Source organism: Dermacentor variabilis, chromosome 8, assembly GCF_050947875.1.
Source record: "Dermacentor variabilis isolate Ectoservices chromosome 8, ASM5094787v1, whole genome shotgun sequence".
In the NCBI taxonomy this organism is placed as follows: domain Eukaryota; kingdom Metazoa; phylum Arthropoda; class Arachnida; order Ixodida; family Ixodidae; genus Dermacentor; species Dermacentor variabilis.
Window position 1 is genome coordinate 78,631,805 of NC_134575.1, and position 21,914 is coordinate 78,653,718.

The following is a 21,914-nucleotide window of genomic DNA, read 5'->3' on the forward strand; positions in this document are numbered from 1 at the left end:
AGCCCAGTCGCTGTTAGGTGCCAATTATTGCCAATCAGCACTACCCTTGCATTGGGTCACAAAGGCATGAACTGCCAGAACATTTGTTGGACTGCGTCATTCGGTGAGTGGGCACTTCTTTATGTAACTCCATGCAAAATGCGGACTTCCAGGTAAGGCTTTGGTGCAGTCACTACGACAATGAAATGATCTCTGCTGAATACCACAATGAAGAGAGATTCCGCAATGCGAATGGACGTGGCTCCCAGACACTTAAACCTCACTGCTGAGGAAAAGTTCATCAGAGTCCAGGAATTGTACCTGGAACCAATGCCTGACCAACGTGATCACTTCTACCGAGCTAATCAGAAGACTAAAAATCATTGTCAGTCACAAGTACAAAGTTCTTCTAGAATGGGCATTGTGTTATGTGTTCTTTCATCTTTGTATCTTTTTTGTCACACACTTAGCTCGTGCAGCCAAGTCTCGTTTCAGGATTCGAACACATAAGATGCATGTCAGAAACTGTTACAAACTTGTTAGAGGTGCCTGAAACAGCATCGACTGACCTGGTACTTGCACTCCGGGTGGCAGATGGCATTGCAGCGGCTGCATCGGTAGACTGTTTTGTAGAACTTGATGCGCTTGCCGCAAGGACCACACGTCTCAGTCTTGATCACCGTCTTGGGGCAGAAGGTGTGCTGTCGGGATAGCAGCTTCTCGGCCGAATTGCTCCGCCTCGGCATGGTGGCACTCGCTGCAACCTTCCCGCGCCTCTGAGCCACCGGAGTGTTCGGTGCAGATCCTTTGATGCCCAGACGACAACAAAAACAAAAAGCGAGCAAGATAAACTTCTATCCGCTGCCACTCCAATCTTTCTGCAACAATCTGGTGCAGTAACATGGGCAACCACAAACAATTACCAAACGAAAACACTTCATCTGTGGGACATCTACATCATGTTCCAATATATGTGCATGATTTTGGAGAAAAATATGACCTCCGCCAGTCATCAAACTTTGAATATCAAATCAAAGACATCCCAGAGACGTTCTACCTGGACTTCAATTGCTCTCCCAGGGACTTCGCCTTTCAGTTTCCTCATCACAGAATTTTAGTTTAGACCCTCTACTAGTCTAACCAGTGTTTGCCTATCTTAATGTACTGTAATAAAAGGAACATGCAATGAAGAAAGAAAGAAAGTGCAGTCCTGCTCAAGTGCTTGATATCTCTTTACTGATTTATTAATAGATTTGCAAGGTTTAGCACAAAAGCAACAATGTGGCTATGACAGGTGCTGTATTGGACAATTCTGGGGACTGAGGTATGCCCTGGCACCTCTGTGCAGGCATCCACCTATTTTGTTGTCCCTATGCCTCTCCCTTTTTACTCGCGATGGTTGTGGATGTTTGCCTTTGCTGCGAACAGTTTCTGGCAGTGGCACTTTGCCCGGCTGACTGCAGCAGCCATGGCATGGCCAGTGCAACGGTTAGAGCAAGTGCGAGGGAAATCTCCAGGACAGCACTGAAAATGTGCACATTTTCCTTTCATCTGCCAGCACCTTTGTTACTGTCTCAGTCTTGAGCTCGCCTATGCTGCCTTTGCACTTACGGCAAATGTGTACCTTGTGTTGATCCTTTTCCGAATGCTAAGTCAAAGAGCGGCGTCTAGTGCTTGTGCTGTCGGAAGCCCAAGCCAACAGAGATTGCCCGAGCTCTCGCAAGTGGGCCCATTGGTTATCGCGAGGGCAAGCAGCTTAGCAGAGACTTTTCACAGCGGTATGTTGCGGGGAGTCATCCTCCCACAGTAACATTCTAGTGGCACACCTTTCTGTATTTTTCACCCTTGGCAGGGGAGGGAGCCCTTTGAATCCCACACTGGCCCAGGCATTTGTGCAGTGTTGGGTGTCGCTGGAGACAAACTGTTTCAGCTAACTTAGGGCAATACTGTGTTCTCGTGCATGCGCAGCACTCGGTGCCTCTTAGTGGCCTGAGCATGCGCTAGATTACGAGAGGCGATGGCTGATGCAGCCCTGTGGCTCGCTAAGCCCGAACCTGTGGTGGCTGGTACTCCTGCGAGATACGAGACCCCCACAAACTCCAGATTAGCCTTGACCACCTGTGGTTTTTCCACATGAACCTAAATCAGATGCACAAGCATACTGCAGTCGTCACAAATGAGGATTGAGCCCGCAACCCACAAGACAATAGGCCTCAGTGTGATCGGAAGTACCAGATGGGAGTTTCATGGGAAAGGAATTTTCGATCTGTGAAAGAGTAAGAAAAAAGTGAGTGCAACAAAGTGAGAAATACAAGAAAGAAATGAACAAAAGCCTACAATGTAAGATGGCAGACTTCTCCCTTAAATATATCTAAATTTTGTAGAAATGTTTTGCAAATTGACCTGTGTTGCTTTCTGTAGATGCCAGCGGTGGGAGAGCAGGCATGGTCAACAAAACTTAATGGGCCCCTCACCAAGCCACATAAGAAATTTCGGTTATACTCTGTTACGTGCCTTCTAGGAAGTGTTTCACCGCAAGAATTTTTCAAATTGGTTCATTAATAGCCGAGAGAAATATTTCAGCTCTGCTAACCCATGATTTCAGGAGGCGAGTGTCACTGCCAACATAACACTTTCTCCACTTGCCAAGTCTAGCCTCTGCAAGTGAAATTCCTTCCCTGCATTCTCCCATACTGGATCACGTGACGTAAACGTCACCCACCCCAACACCCGCTTTTTTTATTTTTTCCTCCCTTTTTACTTTTTAAAAATCTTTGTGTTATTACTCAGGCAAATGTGACATTTCAACGATGGAACAGGCAACGAGTGAACAACACACATGGCTACTGCCATTATTACTCATGCAACTATGACATTTCAATGGCAGAACAAGCCAGGAGTGAACAACGCATGACACGTGGCTGCTGAAAGCACTGCATGCAATACATTACTGACCACTAGAGTACTTGGGCGTTGTCGTGGGTGTCAGTGCCATCGTGGGTGTCGAAGAAGCTGGCGTTGGCGGTGGTGGTGGTGGCGGGGTCGGTGCCGTTGGTGGCAATGGCTGCGTGACCACCCGTGAAGTCGCTACCAGTTCCTTGCCATCTGTGATTGTCACAGTTGTGTGCACCATGTTCGTACAAGAGCGGTCAAGTTCATCGTTTGCCTGGAATACAAGCGCAGGATCCTGCTGAAGAAACTGCATGTCCATTCTGTGTCGACAGTCAACACTCACTGCAATAAAACTTTTTGTCGGGCAAGTATAGTCTATTTGATACACTACTATGCGCGTAAACTTGGGACATAAGACATACAAGAGGACAGATGTATTAAGCCAACATCTCCTGCTCCTGCATGCTAACACTGGTGGCATCTTAACCAACTGACTAACGAGGTTTAACATCACAAAGCAACAAAGTAACAAAGTCAGAAGGCTGGGCTAGTTGGAACGGGGATATTTGAGACAACTTTAAAGCTTAGAAAGGGGAAAGAAATGCTTAAAGATACGAAGAGAACAGCAAGGATGCAGTGACCTAGATCGCTCTTCCTGTTCGAAGAATCAACGGCACAAACTAGACAAGGATAAAGAACACAATAGGATGGGCACCGAAATTTCAAATGAGTTTATTCTAGGGGTGTGCGAATATCCGAAAATTTCGACAATATATATTTTTATTTTAATGTGTTTTTATATTTTTATTGTATTATTAATATTCATAGTCGATTCGAAAACTAGATAGTCAAAATATTTCGAATATTTTATTGGATATGAATAATCAAAACAAATCAAATACATTGCTGGCTGTGCAGGAGCAAACATGGTTCTTAATGTTCATTTCTATTAAGAAAGTGCGTCCGATTTTGTGCAGAGTTTTGCAATAATATCATGCTGCTAGCAAAATTTCACCTGTAAAACACGCTTAGCCACTGGACGTATAAGCTTTGAAGAAAAGCCAGCTTCTCAACAGCAAGGGGCACGAGTTGGTGAACAGCAAGTGAGTGAGTTAGAACTTTATTTAGGTCCTGAGGGGAAATCAATCCGGCGGCTCCACCCAGGTCGGGGCCGGTAGACACGAGTCCTTCGGCAACGGCCCGGGCCCTCTGGACAGCCATGAGCTGAGCGATGAGCTCTGTGCTTCTGAGCGTCGAGTCCCAGGAAGACTGGTCGGGAAAGTCCGTGCTCGCGTTGGCAGGTCACAGCCAGAGCATGTGTTCGAAGTTGTTGTATTCGTGGCCACAGTGTGGGCATTCAGTAGGAAGGTCAGGATTAATCCTGCTTAGTGTCGTTGGTGTGATGTATGTCCTAGTCTGCAACTGTCTGTAGGTGACGGCCTGTGCTTTTTTGGCTTTGGGTGAGGAGGAGGAAAAATTCTTCGCGATGCGATGAGTGATGACAGATACAGGGTCAAACGACTCCAAATTTACGGGAAATCGAAGCGATACAATAAGGTACATGTTGGCAAGAACAGACAACTAGCAGAAATTATTGAATTTTCCAAAGCCAACATGAGCCAAATACATATCTTTTAGTATAATGGCTTACTAGTTTAATGACAATGACAATGTAAATGCAATGCTACTACATGTCAAGATAAACCAACTTGCAAATCAATGCATGTGCATATCATTATTCGATATTCAATGCTAAGTATTCGTATTCAATTCGTATTCGAAAATTTTGATATTCGCGCTCCCTAGTTTATTCATAATGAGAAATCTTTTATAACCACACAAAGACAAAGAACACAATTGTCGTGTCCTTTATCCTCATCTACTTCACGCCATGAATTTCCTTTGAATGATGACCCACAAACTAGCTCAAACCAAGATTATGCTCCCATCTTCTCTTATAAGGTCATTCCTTTTCCCGATTAAACATTGGAAATGTCTTACATGTCACTGAAAGTATCAAAAAAATACCGAATGGTACCAAATCAACTAAGGGCCCGTCAAGGTCCATGCTGAGAATGTAAATGAGTTTTAAAAAGAAGCACAAACACTAACCTTTGACTTTTTTTCAACCGGCGATATGCCTTCAAAGAAACAGTGCCGCCGCTTGCCCTGTGAGCGGCGCATGCTGAAATCAGCAGAATCATCGGTGACATCCAAGTCGTCTCCAGAAGGTGAAAGCACAGAGCCTACGGACTCGTCAATGATGCTCAGCCTGAAATACCAACATTAAAGAGCACCTTCATCAATTTCCACAAACTAGCTGCCTTTATACAACCTCCACAGTTGCTTCGGGTACCGATGTGAAGGTGGCTAAGTTAAGCAGAGATAGATTAAGTATGCTTGCACTGATATCTTTAACAATGCTGCTCCTGCAAAGCTGGGTTCTATGTTGGATAATTGTAAGCAGTATCTTCACAGTAAAAATGATCCCACAGGAACACTGCTAGGCAGGCTCCCAAGGTAATGAGCTCCGAAAGCAATTTTAACCAAGGCAGATATACATCCATCATGTAAAAGATGCAACTACTCATCTACTACAGCAATAGAAGTCCACACAAGACAAAGTGTTCACAGGAAGGTGGACACATGAAGCGATCAACGAGAAGGCTTCAGCCTGGACGACAACATTTCGACGAAGATGCTCATCTTTGTCAGCGCAACAGCTCAAGCAGTCTGCTTGCGTCCTTTCAAAATTGAAACCTTCCCAGACATGCGCTGATCTGAGCAAACCATCCATCGAGACAGTGAAGCTGTAGAAGAGAGTTCTTGCATCCTTTGTCAAAAGTACTAGGAGTCTGTCTGCTGGCAATTCTTAGGGATGATTCATCATTGACATTGCCTGTGCATTCTCGAAGGTGCCCTGGTCATATGCCCGCTTCATGTTTGAACACAGGCTTTGTTGTCGGACCGCAAAGTCAGCTTTCGAAGCCACAGCCATATGGCCTCCTGGCTAGCTAACCTCCTACACAGAGTTAGTAAAACACGACATGAGAAACAAAGATAACAAATTACCGACTAAACTAAACTGCGCAAGGAAGTTCATATCATGTGAGGGACGTCCACAGGATGTATTAGACAGATCCTTAGGATATAAATGTCCTGGCAGTCGATGTGCATAGGATATTCGTTGGACATCATTTCCGTCGTAGGGAAGTGTATTGTTGAAACGCTGACTTCAAGCCGAGACCTCCCTTGGCTCAACGACTACGAATCAGACAGAAATGCACACAAACTTTGTAGCACACAGTGTCTAAAGTCAGTTTTGGAAAAAAAATTATTTTGAAGGGCCACATTGGCGCCCTTGTGAATAGCAGAAGCTCTTTCCTTGCCTAGCTTTTAGCTATACGTGAGGCTACCACAGCTACAAGGCAACTGCAGTGGAAAGTGACAGCAGCGAGTCATAATATGTACATAGTTGGGAAATTAGTCTACTGCCCTTCAAGGGATATTATAGAGGAATACCGAGTTGGGCTAGATTGCTAAATGACACTTTTCAATTGCCAAAAGGCCAGTCTTGCTATGAGAGGAGGCTTCACAAGCCAGAACAGATGCAAAAGGAAGACGTGTGTGGCAACACCATCTTCAAGATCCCATACTACCTTCAAGAGATGTCGGTTTTCGCAGCATCTGCTCTCGTGCTAGTTAAAGGAACACTAAAGAGAAAAAAAATGATTTCTTCTGCATCAGTAAATTGCCTTTCTACAACAAAAATGCCACTCTTGTGTAATCTGACTGTATGCATAATGCGATTTCCATAGCACTTTCTGGAAGACATGCAGCTACCAGCTATTACTCTGGAACCTTCGGTGACTCATGTAGAAAAGCCGATGCGCTTGACCCGGAGATCAGATTTTTGACGATTGCCTACTGTTTGCTGCTATCGTACTTTGGGTGTAGCCCGTCTTATGTGCACGGGTTCACCCAATAAGGGCTAGTTTTGTCATTCAGTGTTGCTACTGAGTCCTTGACCGTCGCTACAACACGACAATACTGCCAAATGAGTCGGTGGTGTGTTTTGATACTTTTTTATCATATTTCTTCATTTTAATATTGATCCGCTGGATGATTCAATCAATTCTGTCAGTCTCATCAGGGTTGAATTAATGGAAGTCAATCGTATTAAAACCAGTTTTTTAACCCACCAAGTAAGTGCAAACAATCTTGAAATTAAATTGTGATCCCCTGGGTTTCTTTAACGTATGCCCAAAGCACAGTACACGAGCATCCTTCAATTTCGCCTTTATCAAAACGCAGTCATCACAGCTTGGATTCAAACCCACGACCTCATGCTCAATGCCAGAGCGACTGAGTAACTGTACTTGGCAAAAGTTTTCTAAACAGTTATCCTATAGTTGCATTACAGCAGCTGCCTGGCTAACAGACAAGCACTATGCAATTAGGTTGGCCAGCAAATTGGAATTTTATGAATACCCTGCAAATAAATATGAAAGGCTACCCTGTCAGTGCAAACTGATTTAATAGGTCGCTCTCCAGTGTCCCATTAAAGCAACACTAAAGTAAAAAAAAAATAAATAATTTCACCGGTACTAGTAAATTACCCTCCTACAATACCAGATACACCACTCTTAATGCCAGAAGAGGCTTGGCAAGCCAGAAAAGGCGCATGAAGAAAGAACGGGTGGCGACAACACCGGGACGTTCCTGCACCAGCTAGTCATGATGCCATGCATTTTAACAGCGTCTGCTAGAGCCTCATTAAGTGCTCATCGGTAAAAATGGACTGAACTGTGTTCTACAAGAGTGAAAGATCGAACACGGCAAGTTTAGAAACTTTCGCCGAGCCAACGTGGCACAAATACAATGAAAATACTTCAAAATCCGTGATGTCACACTGATGTACGATTGCTGGGGTTTAGGCACGAAATTACAAAAACTGAAATTTGACCTTCATTGAAAGGTCAAATCACTAATCAATATCATGAAGTTAACGCAAATGTTGTTTGAAAGGATAATTTATTGGGCTAAGCTGGTTTAGTGGTTCTCCATAGCGTTTCTAACAAGTTGCTATACAGTGTCCCATTAAGGCCTCGTCCCTGCTGCCACTTCTTGCTCCAACCAATCGCCATATCAAGTTGAAGAAAACAGTTTCCGAGCTCGTTTTCTCCTCGAAAAACTAGCCACTGGCGATTTAAAGGCCGCAGCTCCATATTTCTATCGCTGCTCCGGTGACAGCATAAAATAAATCAGGGAACTTCTAATGTCTACACATTTTAGAAAAGCCCTGCGGACACCTTACTCATTGTTTCTATCGAATACAAGGGACCAGTTTATACAACAATATTATGAATTAAAAAAAAAAAGAAATTGGCAAGCCAGAAAGAATTTGGAAATTTCATGAACTTTTACAAGAAAGAATATGGGAGGTTTAAGAGGTTAAATGTCATTTTGTCAAGACACTTTGTTTTCACCCGAGCGATGGGATACAATACAAGGCATTTCAATGCACATGTTTAAAATAGTCTTTTTTAACTAACCTGGCTGTGGGATCCTGCAGTCCGTTGTCAGCAGGCATAATAATTGAGAGCTTCTCGGCTGTCTCATCACAGATTTCAGCATTGTTGGCAAGGAGGTCGCGAACCTGATCCAGCTGGCGTTGCTGAAAAAGGATGGGCAAAGGAAATTTTAGCATGCATTTCACGAGAAAGCATGAAACAGTTTAAACTTACGAGACATTCTTCAGAGCACCATTTTACTTTATTTTTCAGTAATTGATTCATCATTAGAAGAGAAAATGAAGGTCAAAGTAATGGTTTCGAATCTTGTGCCAAAATCCAGTGTCGGCCCGTCAGTGCGACATAACTGTTTTCCAGAGTTTTCTCTTATTTCAGCAGTTGTAGTGCAGTAAATGTTCTCCAAACTAGGCAAGCACAGTCTTTGGTCCTTTGTCAATTAAAATGTGGACAATCTTTACCGCCAAGAACTTAACTAGGCTTGAGCAGATGCCGTTGAAATCCGCATCTCTGGTGGCTGGTGTGGAAACTTCAAGGTGGCATTGTCACGAGTCTTTCGTTTTTACACCTTTTCTGTCTTGCCAAAGCCACTTCTCCCCGTAAGAGGGATTTTTTTGTGTATTGTAGAATAACTTAGTAATACAGTTCAAATTCTTGTTATCTTTAGTGTCCCTTTAAAGGCCCGAGACGAGCTCAGTTGTTTCTGACCAAAATTACCCCTTTTTTTTTACTCACTTTTAATAAACCTTGGGTTCAAATTCTGGACATTGACAGATTCCGCCATATTGTCAGATTGACCTATTGTCAACTTTGATTGGCCAAAGCAGGTCAAGAGGTGTGCTATGATCTCTTAAATTGGATCAAAATGCTACCATTACCAAAGTTGACATTATGGCAGAATTTGACAGTGCTTAAAATAACATCCCTCTCCCATTTAATAAATTTCATATCTGTAGCACATAGAACAGTTTTGTAGTTACCGCAGAACGAATGGAATGGCCGATGGTGCAAGACCATACCCATAGAACTTGGGACTGGCCACAGAGGAAGTTTTGGTAGGCACAGTATACAACTCAGAGTCGCAAAAATCAGACCATTTCAGAATTTTTGGCAACAAGCGTTGGCCATTAAGGGACTTAAAGGGGCCCTGAAACACTTTTCTAACTAATCATGAACTCGCCTCACTATTAAAGGATGTCTTGCAAATCTCATGCTGCAAAACATTTTTTGCATCCTTCAAGTATAAGTGGAGTTACTGCACCAATACCCGGCTTTCCCTTTCGTCTCCACTAGTGCACTGGAAGCTACAGAGCAAAGAAGCCAAGAGGGCAAAGCCCTGGTCAAAAGTTGAGCCTCTCGGTAGTGAAATGCAGCGAAAGGGTTCATCGCTGCAGCCCATGGTGGCTGCACTAGACTACGCTATGCAGCACCCCGCTGCCATCTTGGAGGTCATGTGCAGCGGAAAGATTAGACGATTCTTCTGCCTTTCTGAGATCATAGATATCTATAGATCTTTCACTGACTCAATATTACCAATTATGTATTGCTGAGAGTGCTCTTGCAACCACGAAATTGGCTAATAGTGTTGTTAGGTTCAGCTGCTTTCGACGATGCTACATGGTGGCATTGCAGAAGAGACAGCAGGCGATTTTTCGCTGTTTTTGACACAAGATTACAAGTTCCCTGCTATGTGCAGTGCAGTAACATTTGTACCACATGGTCACAGCAGCCTCTACGACAAATCGGCAGTGTTTTCCAACTGTGTTCAAAAACCATGTCAGGTACCCTTTAAGAGACCACACATGCACAGCATGTGCCATTCTAATGTTTTATTTCAGAGCTTTACCTTTTGCTGTGACTCTTCTTCGCACCTTTCTCTGCGCAGCAATTCCTTGCGCAGCACTTCCCTGCATGAAATAAAGAGTTTTACAGTTAGCCAAAGGGCTATTTCTATGCGTATGGCTGTACGTGGTATCAGCGTCGGTGAATGGAACGCAAGAAAGTACAGAGATCACACTGTGTGGATAAAGCAACACACTGAAAAGGACAAAGAGTTGCATTTCCTTGTGGTCTTCTCCACTTTTTACTGTTCAGCGTCACCCACACAATATAATGATTCAGTAACGTGGAAAACTAAGACTCATTTCCTTTCCACTACTTTGTTGTTGTTTTGCCAGGATTCTGGCTCGTATGCTTTCATCCTTGGCAACTAGGAACAAAGCAATGTACCAAACCTTTATCAGGGTTGTAAATCATAAGGCATTTTATTTTGTATTTTAACACTCATGTTTCATTGTTTCGCAATAGTTTGGTCAGGCTTTTCTATCGCAGGAGCACAGAGGATTAACACCACTCCAGTGGCTCGGCGGCTATGGTGCTGCGCTGCTAGCATGAAGCACGGGCTGAGCAAGAGCTGAGCATGGGCTTGATCCCAGCCACGGATACTACCTTTCAGTGGGGGTGAAATTAAAAAGAAAAACTTTTGTACTTGGATTTAGGTGCACATTAAGAAACCCCAAGTGGTCATAATTATTTCAGTCCTCCACTGTGGTGTGTCTCATAAACCATGGCTCTTTGCACATAGAATCGCGCATTTTATTAATAAACATCGAAGCACACCTTGTGGCTGCTCAAGCCACCACAAATGCACTAGATAAGCTTTTTACCGTTTTTCACCAAAGGTTTAGAACGTTTCAACTATACCTTGACAGGCGAGAGATCATAAACAACACTGGTTAAGAATGATGGAGTCTGTTGACATTTCTCCTTGAAGGGGCACTAAAGGCAAATACTAAGTAAATGTGGACCATTAAAATACAATTCCAGAAACCTCATAGCGCTCGTTTCGTGCCGAGAAAGTACCTAGTTTGCAAGAAAATTACGTGTGAAGGGTCCACATACCTTTCGTGCAATTCATAACACCCGCCCCCGAGCAGGGAGTGGCGATGTTGCATATGCCATCACCGCCTTTTAATGCCGTGTGCTAATAAAATGGTGCCAAACAGATGGCGCTATGGTTTTCTGCGCAAAACACAAACGCACGGCCATGGAGAAACTAAGCCAAGACAGGGCGTTGGATTCGCCGCTGCAGCTGCTCTTGGTCAAGTGACGTGGACAGCCCAGGAATCCCGCGACATCACAAGGACGTGGCATTCTCTGCTACTTGCAGTTCGTGCAAGTTTCACGTGCCGGCAAAACGTTATGCGATAACGAAACTACTGAAACGTGAAAGTGCGGGTGCTGCAGAGTGGAGAAAACGAAACCTTTTTATGACCCGCATCATTGTCAAGCATAACGTCAAGGAGTTCATTTTTCCAAAAATAAACCAAAACTGGACAAGTAGCATTTTCTTTCATCTTATAATGTAATACAACTATCCTTTTATTACGAGTGGTTGAGCAGTAGTGACAGATTATAACGGGGAGTGTCTCTGTTGTTGGGCTGTTACTTTAATGTGCCGGAGGAGTCTGTGTCCCGCATTTACCTCAATTTCTCAATCACTAAAGCTCTGTTCACGATAATCAGATGCCTTAGATGTTCTCGAGCATGAATATCACTTTAGCTTGACTTAATATTTGCCTTTAGCATCTCTAAAGGAGATGGGCTGCTTGATCTGGTTCTTCTTAAACTGCTTTTCAGTCAATTAAAAATGTCTCGATCGATTTATTCATTGGCTTCATTGTCTCAGAGCAACGCTGGAGATATGTGAAGAGTTGTAACAAAGGGCTCTAGATTATTTTGGACAGTGTAGGATTCATTAACTAGCACAAAATTAAGTACATGTATGTTCACCGATTTCGCCACAATTAAGATGTGGCCACTGTGGCCGAGAATAAAACCCATGACCTCAGCAGTGGAATGCCGCAGTTACTGAACTACCACTGCAGATCAGAAAACTGAAAAAAATATACATATATCCCACATTCAATGCAATGTTCCCAGTCGGTTCTGCGTTTTCTTTCCCCTACCCTTCATACTAGACATGAAAGTTTCGTAGTGGTAATGGGCTACTATGATGGGTGCATGCTTTCAATGATGTACGCCTTCGTGCTGTCACACAATATTCCGATGCACAAGTCACTTCAGTGACCGCATCACAGGGCAAGAAAACGCTTACTTGGTGTGGGCAAGGTTCCGCTCAAGTTCGATGTTCGTTTCGGTCAACAAAGCAACCTGCTTCTTGAGCTCAGCGTTTTCGACGATGGCTGCATGCCACTGTCTGCGGCATACTTCCTGGTTACGCACGAATTCCAACATCAGTTCTGGAAAATGCAGAACAAAATAACTCTCAGTCAAGCAGCAAGCTGAAGAGTCATTGTAAAACTATTGCCCTCTCATGAAGAAAAAGCAGCGGTAAAGATACGCCTTTGTAACATGCTTTTCGCACAGCCTTAATTTACACTAATTTCCCCACTGGAAAATGTCCCGAAATTTTAGGCCATGTCAACTTTTTAGGGAAGAAATAGGGACACTATGCTAAAAATTAAGAAATTGTTTTGCCAGCTAGCTGTGCTGGCTGTTACCTGCAAAATGTTGTGCATTTGATTTACTTTGCTGCACAAGCTCACATTATGTCAGGAACAAGATTGTGCGTGCAGGCACACCAACAGATTTTGAGCCGGCGAGCTGATGCATCCCTCAGATGACAAATGAAGCACAAGATGTATGCAAGAACATGTGAGAATGAAGAACTACCCAGAGGGTTAAACAGACGACAGTGTTTGAAAGAGGAAGAAACAGTGAAATAAAAAAAACGCACAAAGGAGTTCTTGTGGCCCTATTGAGCTGTACAGTAGACCTTGAAGTTTAGTAAACGTAAATATAAGTACCCGATTCACAAACAATTTCGGCCGCAAAACTATAGGATATCACAGCATCAACCGGAAACATGACGAATGCCACATTCTGTGCGTGCAATGGGGAGAAGGGGCAAGGACGCCCGCCCCGTGAGTTCCTAAAGGGGCCCTGAAACACTTTTTAAACATAGTAAGAAAACCTTGCTGATCAGCCATAGAGGCTGCTGTGAACATGAGCCAAATATGACTGCACTACATGCAGCAGGAAATTGGCAAGCTCATGTCAAAAACAGCAATAAATTACTTGCTCTCTCTTACTCTTCCTTCCGCAGTGTCATCGCAAGCAGCTGGACCCACCAACACTAATGGCCGATTTCGCAATTGCGAGAGCATTCTCAATAATACACAATTGCAAGTTTTGAGTTAAATGAAATACATACGCCTCCAAGTTATCAAAAAGGCAGAAAAAACATTAAATTTTTGCGCTGCCAGTCAAAACATGACAACTGCACAAAGCTGTATCTGCTGCGCGTGGCGTCAGAGATATACACGGCGTGCTGCGTAGAGTTGTCCACTGCAGCCACCACAGGGTGCTGTGACGAGCCCTTTTGCTGCCACGACACTCAACTTTTGGGCAGCGCTTTGCTCTTTCAGCTTCTCTGGTGTGCAGCTTCCAGCACGCTAGCAGAGACAAAAACAGAAAGCCGGGTATGGGTGCGATAACTATATTTATAATTAAAGGATTCGAAAAAGTTTCGTGGCACGAAATGCTAGAGACAGTATCCTTTAATAGCGAGGCCATTCTAGGATTAGATAGAAAAGTGTTTCAGAGCCCCTTTGAATGCAGATTTCTGCATTGTAGCAGTCTCCAGTAGACACTCCAGACGACTGGAGTAAATGCAAGCGACTTGCGGCATTGGTAAAGACGAAGGACAGTGTCATTTTGCAGCCCCATAAGTGCAGCAGAGTTGTCAGAATCATATGCAATACAAGCACAGTTCCATCGGTTGTAGTCGTTAACTTGGAGAATGCTACATCAGGCATGTCATTGTAGTGTATAAATATAATATAAAATTACACCGCACATAGGTCAAGAGTTTCACAACCTGATACTGGCAGTCAAGTTATTTTTTAGCTAGATTGACAAAAAGTCTATAAGAACTTCTGCGTATGCCCTTATGGCACATCAAAAATACATGCTAAATGACCCTTAATTTGCCTGTAAAGCTGAATGCAAAGAATCCAAAAGCTTTTACAGAAGTGGTTTTGAAAGTGCAAATCAGTACTAATGATTTTTCATATTAAGAAGACTGTATTGTCAACAAAAATGTTTCTAGCATGTGCTGGTGCACCTAAGCATACAGCGATTGTGTATGGGCAGGTAGATATAAAGCAATAGACCTTATATTAAATACGCGAGTTGGATGCGAGGACATAGGACAATACACGACACAAAAACAATGTCACTCTACGAAAGACACACAAGAACACACGAAATACAAAGTGTGCCAAAGAACGAAAGTGCACATTACGGTCTGAGAAACGACGCGAACAGTTAACAGTATCCTGCGCGGTCACGTCGGCTGTGTTAAATACCACGTTGACGCCCTTTAGCCTCATAGCAGTTTAACTCATACTTCAACGGCCACTTCCCGATTTACTACATGGTCAGCTTGGCATAAGCGCTGTTCTTAATTGAAGCAGGCCCACTAGCGGCTGAAAAATAAATAATAACGCACCTTCGGTTGCGGTGTCGGTATACGCGGTATGCCGTCGACAGAGGTCGTCAAACTGAGCGACCAACGAAAGTTGCGAATCGCCTGGTGACACGAACATGGCCCTGGAAAAAAAAAACAAGCGCTCGATAACACAAACTCGCGCCCCCTACGCCCTACAGAATCTACGGATAACAAAAATTACGCTCGAACTGCTATGACCCCCTGCAGCTTGAGTTTAATGCTTCGCAAAACGTTAAATCTGGGCTCTTAACAACCTGGCATCGAGTTCCGAGGGACAGCACCAAACAGTCAAATAACACTCTCCCGCAACGGACGAAACCAAGGCACAGACGTGTCGCTCGCCTACAGCAGCAATTCAAACGCACCTCTGCTTTTGGACCTCGGGATTCCTCGAAGAAATGAGCCGATGCTAAACAACAGTGACGAGCTAGAAGCGCTGAAACAAGAAGTCGCCACTGTTTTCATAGGTCGTCATTTATATCAACCGCCGCATTCTCCTCGAGCTCACAGTTAGGCCGTTTCAGTCAACCGCCGCTGTGTGGCAGGCCAGCAAGTGTGATCAAACACGCGAACATCGGTACTGTAGGAGAGGTGACAGGAATAAGCGCAAGAGCCAAATTAAGTCAGACATAGGGTTCATTAACATGCAAGGTGGCAGAAATAGGCTGAAATGGGAGGAAATCGAAGAATAACTAAGGCAGGAGAACTTAATGGTTTATGGGTTTGTAGAGACACATCTTAGGGACATGGAACAACCGCCCTGTAACCCTGATTATGCATGGGAATACTGCAACAGAATGCAGGGTAGCAGAAAGGGTGGGGGAATTGGAGCATTCATTCATAAAAATACAAACTGGCAAAGGGTCAAACAGGAATGCAAGGAGCATTTATGGCTAGAAGGAAAAGTAGCAGGGGCGAAAACACTTCTGGGCTTTGTATGCCTTTGGACAGGATCAAATGCTAAAGAGGAAAACAAAAAAATGTTGGACTGTATAGCAGCGGACATCAATGAGCTAGGAAAAGGATGTGAAGTAATTGTATTAGGAGACATGAATGCGCATGTTGAAGATATGGATGGGTACACAGACTCCGCAGGTAACATGCTGCTGGATATGTGTGAGAGGCTTAACTTAGTTGTCTGTAACTCTACTGAAAAGTGTGACGGGATCATAACATGGGAGGTAGGGGGTCGACACTCGACAATAGATTATGCGTTGATGTCACATAGGATGTACGATAGATTAGGAGCCATGATTATAGATGAACAGGGCTCCAGAAGTATAGGTAGCGACCACAAACGTATCAAGTTGAGTTTTAAGAGGGAAACTAAAGCACGAACGACGCGCGAGGAAACGCCAGATGTGATTTTTTACTCAGAAGACGAAGTGGAAATAGCGGCCAAACAAATTGAAGAGGAAATATCAGAGAGTACTGAAACTGATTGGACTTACCCAAAGTTAATGAGACTATTTGAGCGTGAGCTAGGTAAGGCGCGAGTCAGGAAAACAAGGCAAGGGATACGAAAACTCAAGAGCTGGTGGGATGAAGAGGTTAAGAAGGCCATAAAGAAACGTCAGGAAGCCTCCAGGGAACACAGGTATTCCAAAAGTAAGGGAGAACCTGAAGCAGAAGTAGAGAGGAAATGGGTAAACTACATAAAATGCAAAAGGGAAGCATCTTATTTGATCAACGAGAAAATCAAGACAAAAGGGTCCCAATGGCTGTCAAAAATAAGCAATAAAAAAGATAAACAGGCAGCTAGAAAATTCTGGCAACATCTGAACTCCTTGGGTAATAGGACAAGCCTAGAGCAGAGGTATATAGTAACAGCTCAAGGTACTCGGTTAGAAGGAGAGGCGGCAATGGAGCATATAGGAACCATGATGAGGGAAAAATTTACAAAACAGACAAATGGTACATGCAGTACGTCGGAGAGGGATAGCCCGGTCAACCCACTGCTTTCGCTTGGACAAAAAGAGTGGGAAAGGGCGGAGAAGAGGGTACCAAGTAGCACATCGGCAGGCCCCGATGGTATTCCAATTATGTTAATAAAGAAATTGGGCCCGAAATCTAAGAAAGCATTGAGGGAGATGGTGAGCAAAATGCTAGTGGATGGTAAAGTACCTGACGAATGGAGGCTAAGTAGGATGAGAATGATATATAAGGGAAAGGGGGACAAAGCTGACATAAATAACTACCGGCCTATAACAGTGACGTCAGTGGTTTACAGGGTGGTTATGCAGATTATAAAGGACAGACTGCAGGCATGGGTAGAAAACGAGGGGGTACTTGGAGAGCTACAAAATGGGTTCCGGAAGCATAGGAGGCTAGAAGACAATCTGTTCTCGCTAACACAGTGCATTGAAATAGCTGAAAAGGAACACAGACCCCTATGGCTGGCTTTTTTGGACATCAAGGGAGCCTATGGCAGTGTACTTCAAGAGGGCTTGTGGGGAATTCTGGAAACTTTAGGAGTGCAAGATGGAGTAACCAATTTCTTAAAAGATATCTATAAAGGTAACCGGGTGATTATACAGTGGGAAAAGCAGGTTTCGGAGCCTGTGATGATTCGGCGGGGGCTTAGGCAGGGGTGCCCATTGTCACCTCTGATGTTTATGCTGTACCTACAAGGTCTAGAGGCCAAAATACAGCAAAGCGGACTCGGCTTCAACCTATCATTTCTCAAGCAAGGAAAATTGATTGAACAGTCATTACCAGGACTGATGTACGCGGATGATATTGTATTAATGGCTGACAATGCAGAAGATCTGCAGGAATTAATGGACATATGTGGTACAGAAGGAGACAGGTTAGGCTTGAAGTTTAGCAAAGAAAAATCAGCAGTCATGATTTTTAATGATAACAGTTGCGGCGAGCATAAGATACAGGAGGCCACGCTGGAGATAGTCGATAAATACAAGTACCTTGGGGTGTGGATAAATAATGGCATTGAGTATCTGACAGAGTACGAAAAATATCTAACGACTAAAGGTAACAGAAGTGCAGCGATTATGAAGAGTAGGGCACTGTGGAACTACAATAGGTACGAGGTAGTACGAGGGATATGGAAGGGGGTAATGGTACCAGGCCTGACTTTTGCCAATGCAGTTCTATGTATTAGAACAGAGACCCGGCAACAGTTGGAAATTAGGCAACGTGGTGTGGGTAGGCTCGCTCTGGGAGCACATGGCAAGACACCAAATCTTGGAGTGCAGGGGGATCTGGGATGGTCTTCTTTCGAGGGCAGAGAGGCTAGTAGCAAGATAGCATTTGAGGAGCGATTGAGAAAAATGGGGGAAATTCGGTGGGCTAGGAAGGTTTTCAGTTACTTATACACGAGGAATGTTGACACGAGGTGGAGGAAGCGAACTAGAAAATTGACAAGCAAATACTTGGGCAGTAGCGGGGGAACAAGTAAGGAATCATCTGTCAAGAAAAAGGTTAAGGAGGCAGAGAGGGGTATGTGGAGTACAGAGATGCAAACCAAATCGGCATTGGAGACATACAGGACGTTTAAGCAAGAAATAGCCAAAGAAAATATTTACGATAACTCTAAGGGAAGCTCATTGTCGTTCGAAGCCAGGACAGGTGTACTGAGGACTAAAACGTACCGAGCCAGATACCAGGAGATAGATTTGGTGTGCGAGGCGTGTAGAGAGGAGGAGGAAACGGCGGAACACCTGATACTTGCTTGTAAACAACTTCACCCTGCAGTTGAATCTAACGGGGAACTATTCAAAGCCTTGGGTTTTAAAGACAGTGAAAGTAGAATAGACTTTGAACAGGTAGAAATAACTAAACGGAGGCTATCTGATTGGTGGACAATATCAACGCAAAAGTAAAGGAGTAAATACATAGGTATGCATGCATATAGAACCATTAAAGGCTAGGTGGCGCGCGCCGCCGCCGCCCGATTCAAAGGGTTGAGCCACAATCATCCATCCATCCATCCATCATTATGTGATCACAGGTGTGATCCGTTCTGAGCTTGCGAGGATTGTGCAGTGGTCCAACAAATGACACTACATTGTTTTTTTTTTCGTTTTTATTTTCTCAGCTAAGATATAAACTAGAATGTAATCAACGTTAATAGAAACAGCAACTCAGTTTCGCAGCTCAGCAGAAAACCACTTCCCGAGTGGTGATCGCTGGAGCCAGAGGTGGTGCAGTCGCACCTTGTCTGCTACGCAGGGGTCGAGCGGTGCCATAGAGTTAGCGGTGCCATTTCGCTCCAGCGCCGTTTCATTTTGCAGTGAAATTCATCTCAAATATATTAACATCCTGATAAACTGCAGTGTTTGCAACGCGCGGGCGCTCTGAGGCGCGATATGCGCGCAGCATGAAAATTAAGAAATTACCTCTGCTTCCACTTACCAAAATGCTGTGACGGTTATAGCTACGTTTGCGCGCATATAAAAATTAACTGTGAGCAAGTGTATCCGTTAACAGTAGTGGTATAGTATACAGAATATGCTTAGTAGTCTTATTTGACTCGAAAAGTTGGCGATTCGACGGGCAATTTGATTGTATGTGGTAACCAGCTATTACGAACGGTAATGAACGAGGACGCCGGAATACTCCTGGGCCAGTGGCGCAGCCAGAAATTAATTTTTGGCCGGCTACTGCCACCCCTTCCCCTCCTTCAACTCTCTCTCTCTCTCTCTCGATATATATATATATATATATATATATATATATATATATATATATATATATATATATATATAGTTCGCAAGGCATCTGGTCACTTAGAACGAATTCTCAGGACTCCATCAGTTTCGAAATATACAACTTCAAAGTGTCCAACAAATGCATTGGCGTTCCTGCGCTTCAGTCTATAAAACAGTCGTTTTCTTTAAAAAGGTTAGCGGAGCAGTGCATTTTTACCGCAGCTTTGACGACGCTTATCTCGAAACCACTCACATCCTTAAAATCAGTTCCAAGTCGTTCCAAGTCAGTTCCAGTTCCAAGATATGCCTTGCGATCTCACTAGACCCGCCGTGGTTGCTTCTAATTCCCGAGGTCACGGGACCTAATCCCGGTCTCGGCGGCCGCATTTCGGTGAGGACGGAATGCATAGGTGCAAGCACGGAGGTCCAAATTATATTCCGGAGTGCCCTACTACGACGTGCTTCATAATCAGATCGCGGTTCTCGCGCCTAAAACACCATAATTCAATTTTAATTTTTAAATGCATAACTCATACATAACTCGTTCTCACGGTGGCAATACGTTGTGTCCAGGTACGTACCCAAGGGTGGGCCGGGGACCCCCCCCCCCCCCGAGGTTAAGCGCGGGCACTAACACCTGTCCACACTTGCATTCACACTTAGCGGCACGCATGCAATTAGGGCTCACACTCCTACCCGCGTCCACTTCCATTCACCGGCACTCGCTCTCATATACACACTAGTTTCGTTTTCTGAAATTTTTTTATTTCTTCGCAATCTTTAAATAAGAAATTGACGATCTAAATAAAAAATTGGAAACCAACAGTTACTAGATCTCAAGTTTCTCTTTTAAATGCAACAAACGTCGTCAAATTTGGTGCAGTGTTTGCCGAGAAAAACGAATTCTCATTTTACATGTGTTTAGATAGGAGCCCCCGAGCTAAAGCTTCCTCTTAAACCTATAAGCAATATGAATGTCTGGTTTTTCCCTAATTGTACAGCACTTTTCGTGCAAAATTGGCAACTGGAAAAAAGAGTCGCAAGTAGTTGAGAAGTTAAAGGGGCCCTTAACCACCCCTCGAGTTTGATGAAATAACATAGTGGGCGGGTAGCATACGCTGTTGTGAACATTTCAGCCAAGTTCTGCTGTCGTACGCGGTCCGTGGAGCTCGCAAGCGGAGCGCGAAGTCCCCTTTTTCTCAAACGCTCTCGTTTCAAAAACCTCGTGCTCCTCGCTCTTTTCTGTGTGCTCTATTTCGTCATAAAGCACACTCCAATACGCGGCTGCTATTGGTCGCTGCGCTCGGCTACACCACGGCCGCCGCTAGATGCCGCCACGAGTTCAGTGGCTAAGCGCACTGCGGCTCTCTGAGGACAGCCGCGTTTGGCTTACGTTTAGCGCGGCATAGGCACCAAATCGGAAATTTGAACTGCGCGCCACGGTGACGTCTCCGCCCTAGCCTTCGCAGTGCACACTTCGGCGCTCCCGAAGCAGCCGACGTATTAAGGGGCTTTAAGCCGACGCGGCCGCTATGTCCACGTGATCCCTAATAGAACGTGACGCCGACGGTGGCGCCATCTTTTCCAGTGGTGGAGCTCGAGGCCAATAGTGGAATGGCGCATGCCTAATTCTTTTTTTAAGTGAAATAAAATGCTTGCTTCGCTGCAACTATGCAGTATATTGTCAAGTTGCACGTCAGTTAGCAGTGAAATTTCATGAGTAAAACGGACTCAGCAGTGAAATGAACTGTACCGCAGACGTTCGAAGAATTAATTAATTAATTAATTATGGAGTTTTACGTGCCGAAACCATGAGGCATGCCGTAGTGGGAGACTCCGGACCACCTGGGTTTCTTTAACGTGCACCTAATTAAGTACATAGGTGTATTCGCATTTCGCTCCAATCGAAAATGCGGCCGCCGTGGCCGGAATTCGATTCCGCGACCTCGTGCTTCGCAGCCCAACATCATAGCCACTAAGCAACCATGGCAGGTAGACTTTTGAAGAGTGAAATGCTCAGACCCCTTGCACTTTGTCCATGCCTGTTGCACACCTCATTGTTACCGTCGATGAAAACTCTTCAAGAACAGCAGACGCTCCGGAGGTATCAAGTACGACGCCATTTTGAAAAGTCCGCATGACGACGATTTTGTTTGCTTCTGTGATTGGCTGGCAGAGTAACACAAACCCGCGTGGCCCGTGTGCCTTGATTGTCAACTGCTTTTCTTTAATGTTGTACGCTACCATAGAAATCTTTAGTTTACACTTTCGCTTTTTAGAATTGTTTTGGCAGTGTTCTTCCTGCGC

General features: G+C 44.3%; 1 protein-coding gene across 5 annotated transcripts in view; it reads right to left on the bottom strand.

The window, feature by feature from the left end:
- Positions 1-21,914, bottom strand: part of LOC142590355 (rac GTPase-activating protein 1-like) — a 44,497-nt gene that overhangs the window by 16,467 nt on the left and 6,116 nt on the right. For 2 of the 5 annotated variants that reach the window (XM_075702414.1, XM_075702413.1), the window contains exons 1-7: positions 15,303-15,474; positions 12,520-12,664; positions 10,249-10,309; positions 8,427-8,548; positions 4,984-5,143; positions 2,935-3,145; positions 549-784 (exon numbers count right to left, since the gene is read on the bottom strand). In XM_075702414.1, the coding sequence (XP_075558529.1) occupies positions 549-784; positions 2,935-3,145; positions 4,984-5,143; positions 8,427-8,548; positions 10,249-10,309; positions 12,520-12,664; positions 15,303-15,402 (1,035 nt within the window). In that variant the 5' untranslated portion in view covers positions 15,403-15,474. Of the gene's footprint in view, positions 1-548; positions 785-2,934; positions 3,146-4,983; positions 5,144-8,426; positions 8,549-10,248; positions 10,310-12,519; positions 12,665-14,937; positions 15,039-15,191; positions 15,241-15,302; positions 15,475-21,914 lie in introns of those variants that run through there. The other 3 variants (XM_075702415.1, XM_075702416.1, XM_075702417.1) reach the window with 3 other exon arrangements.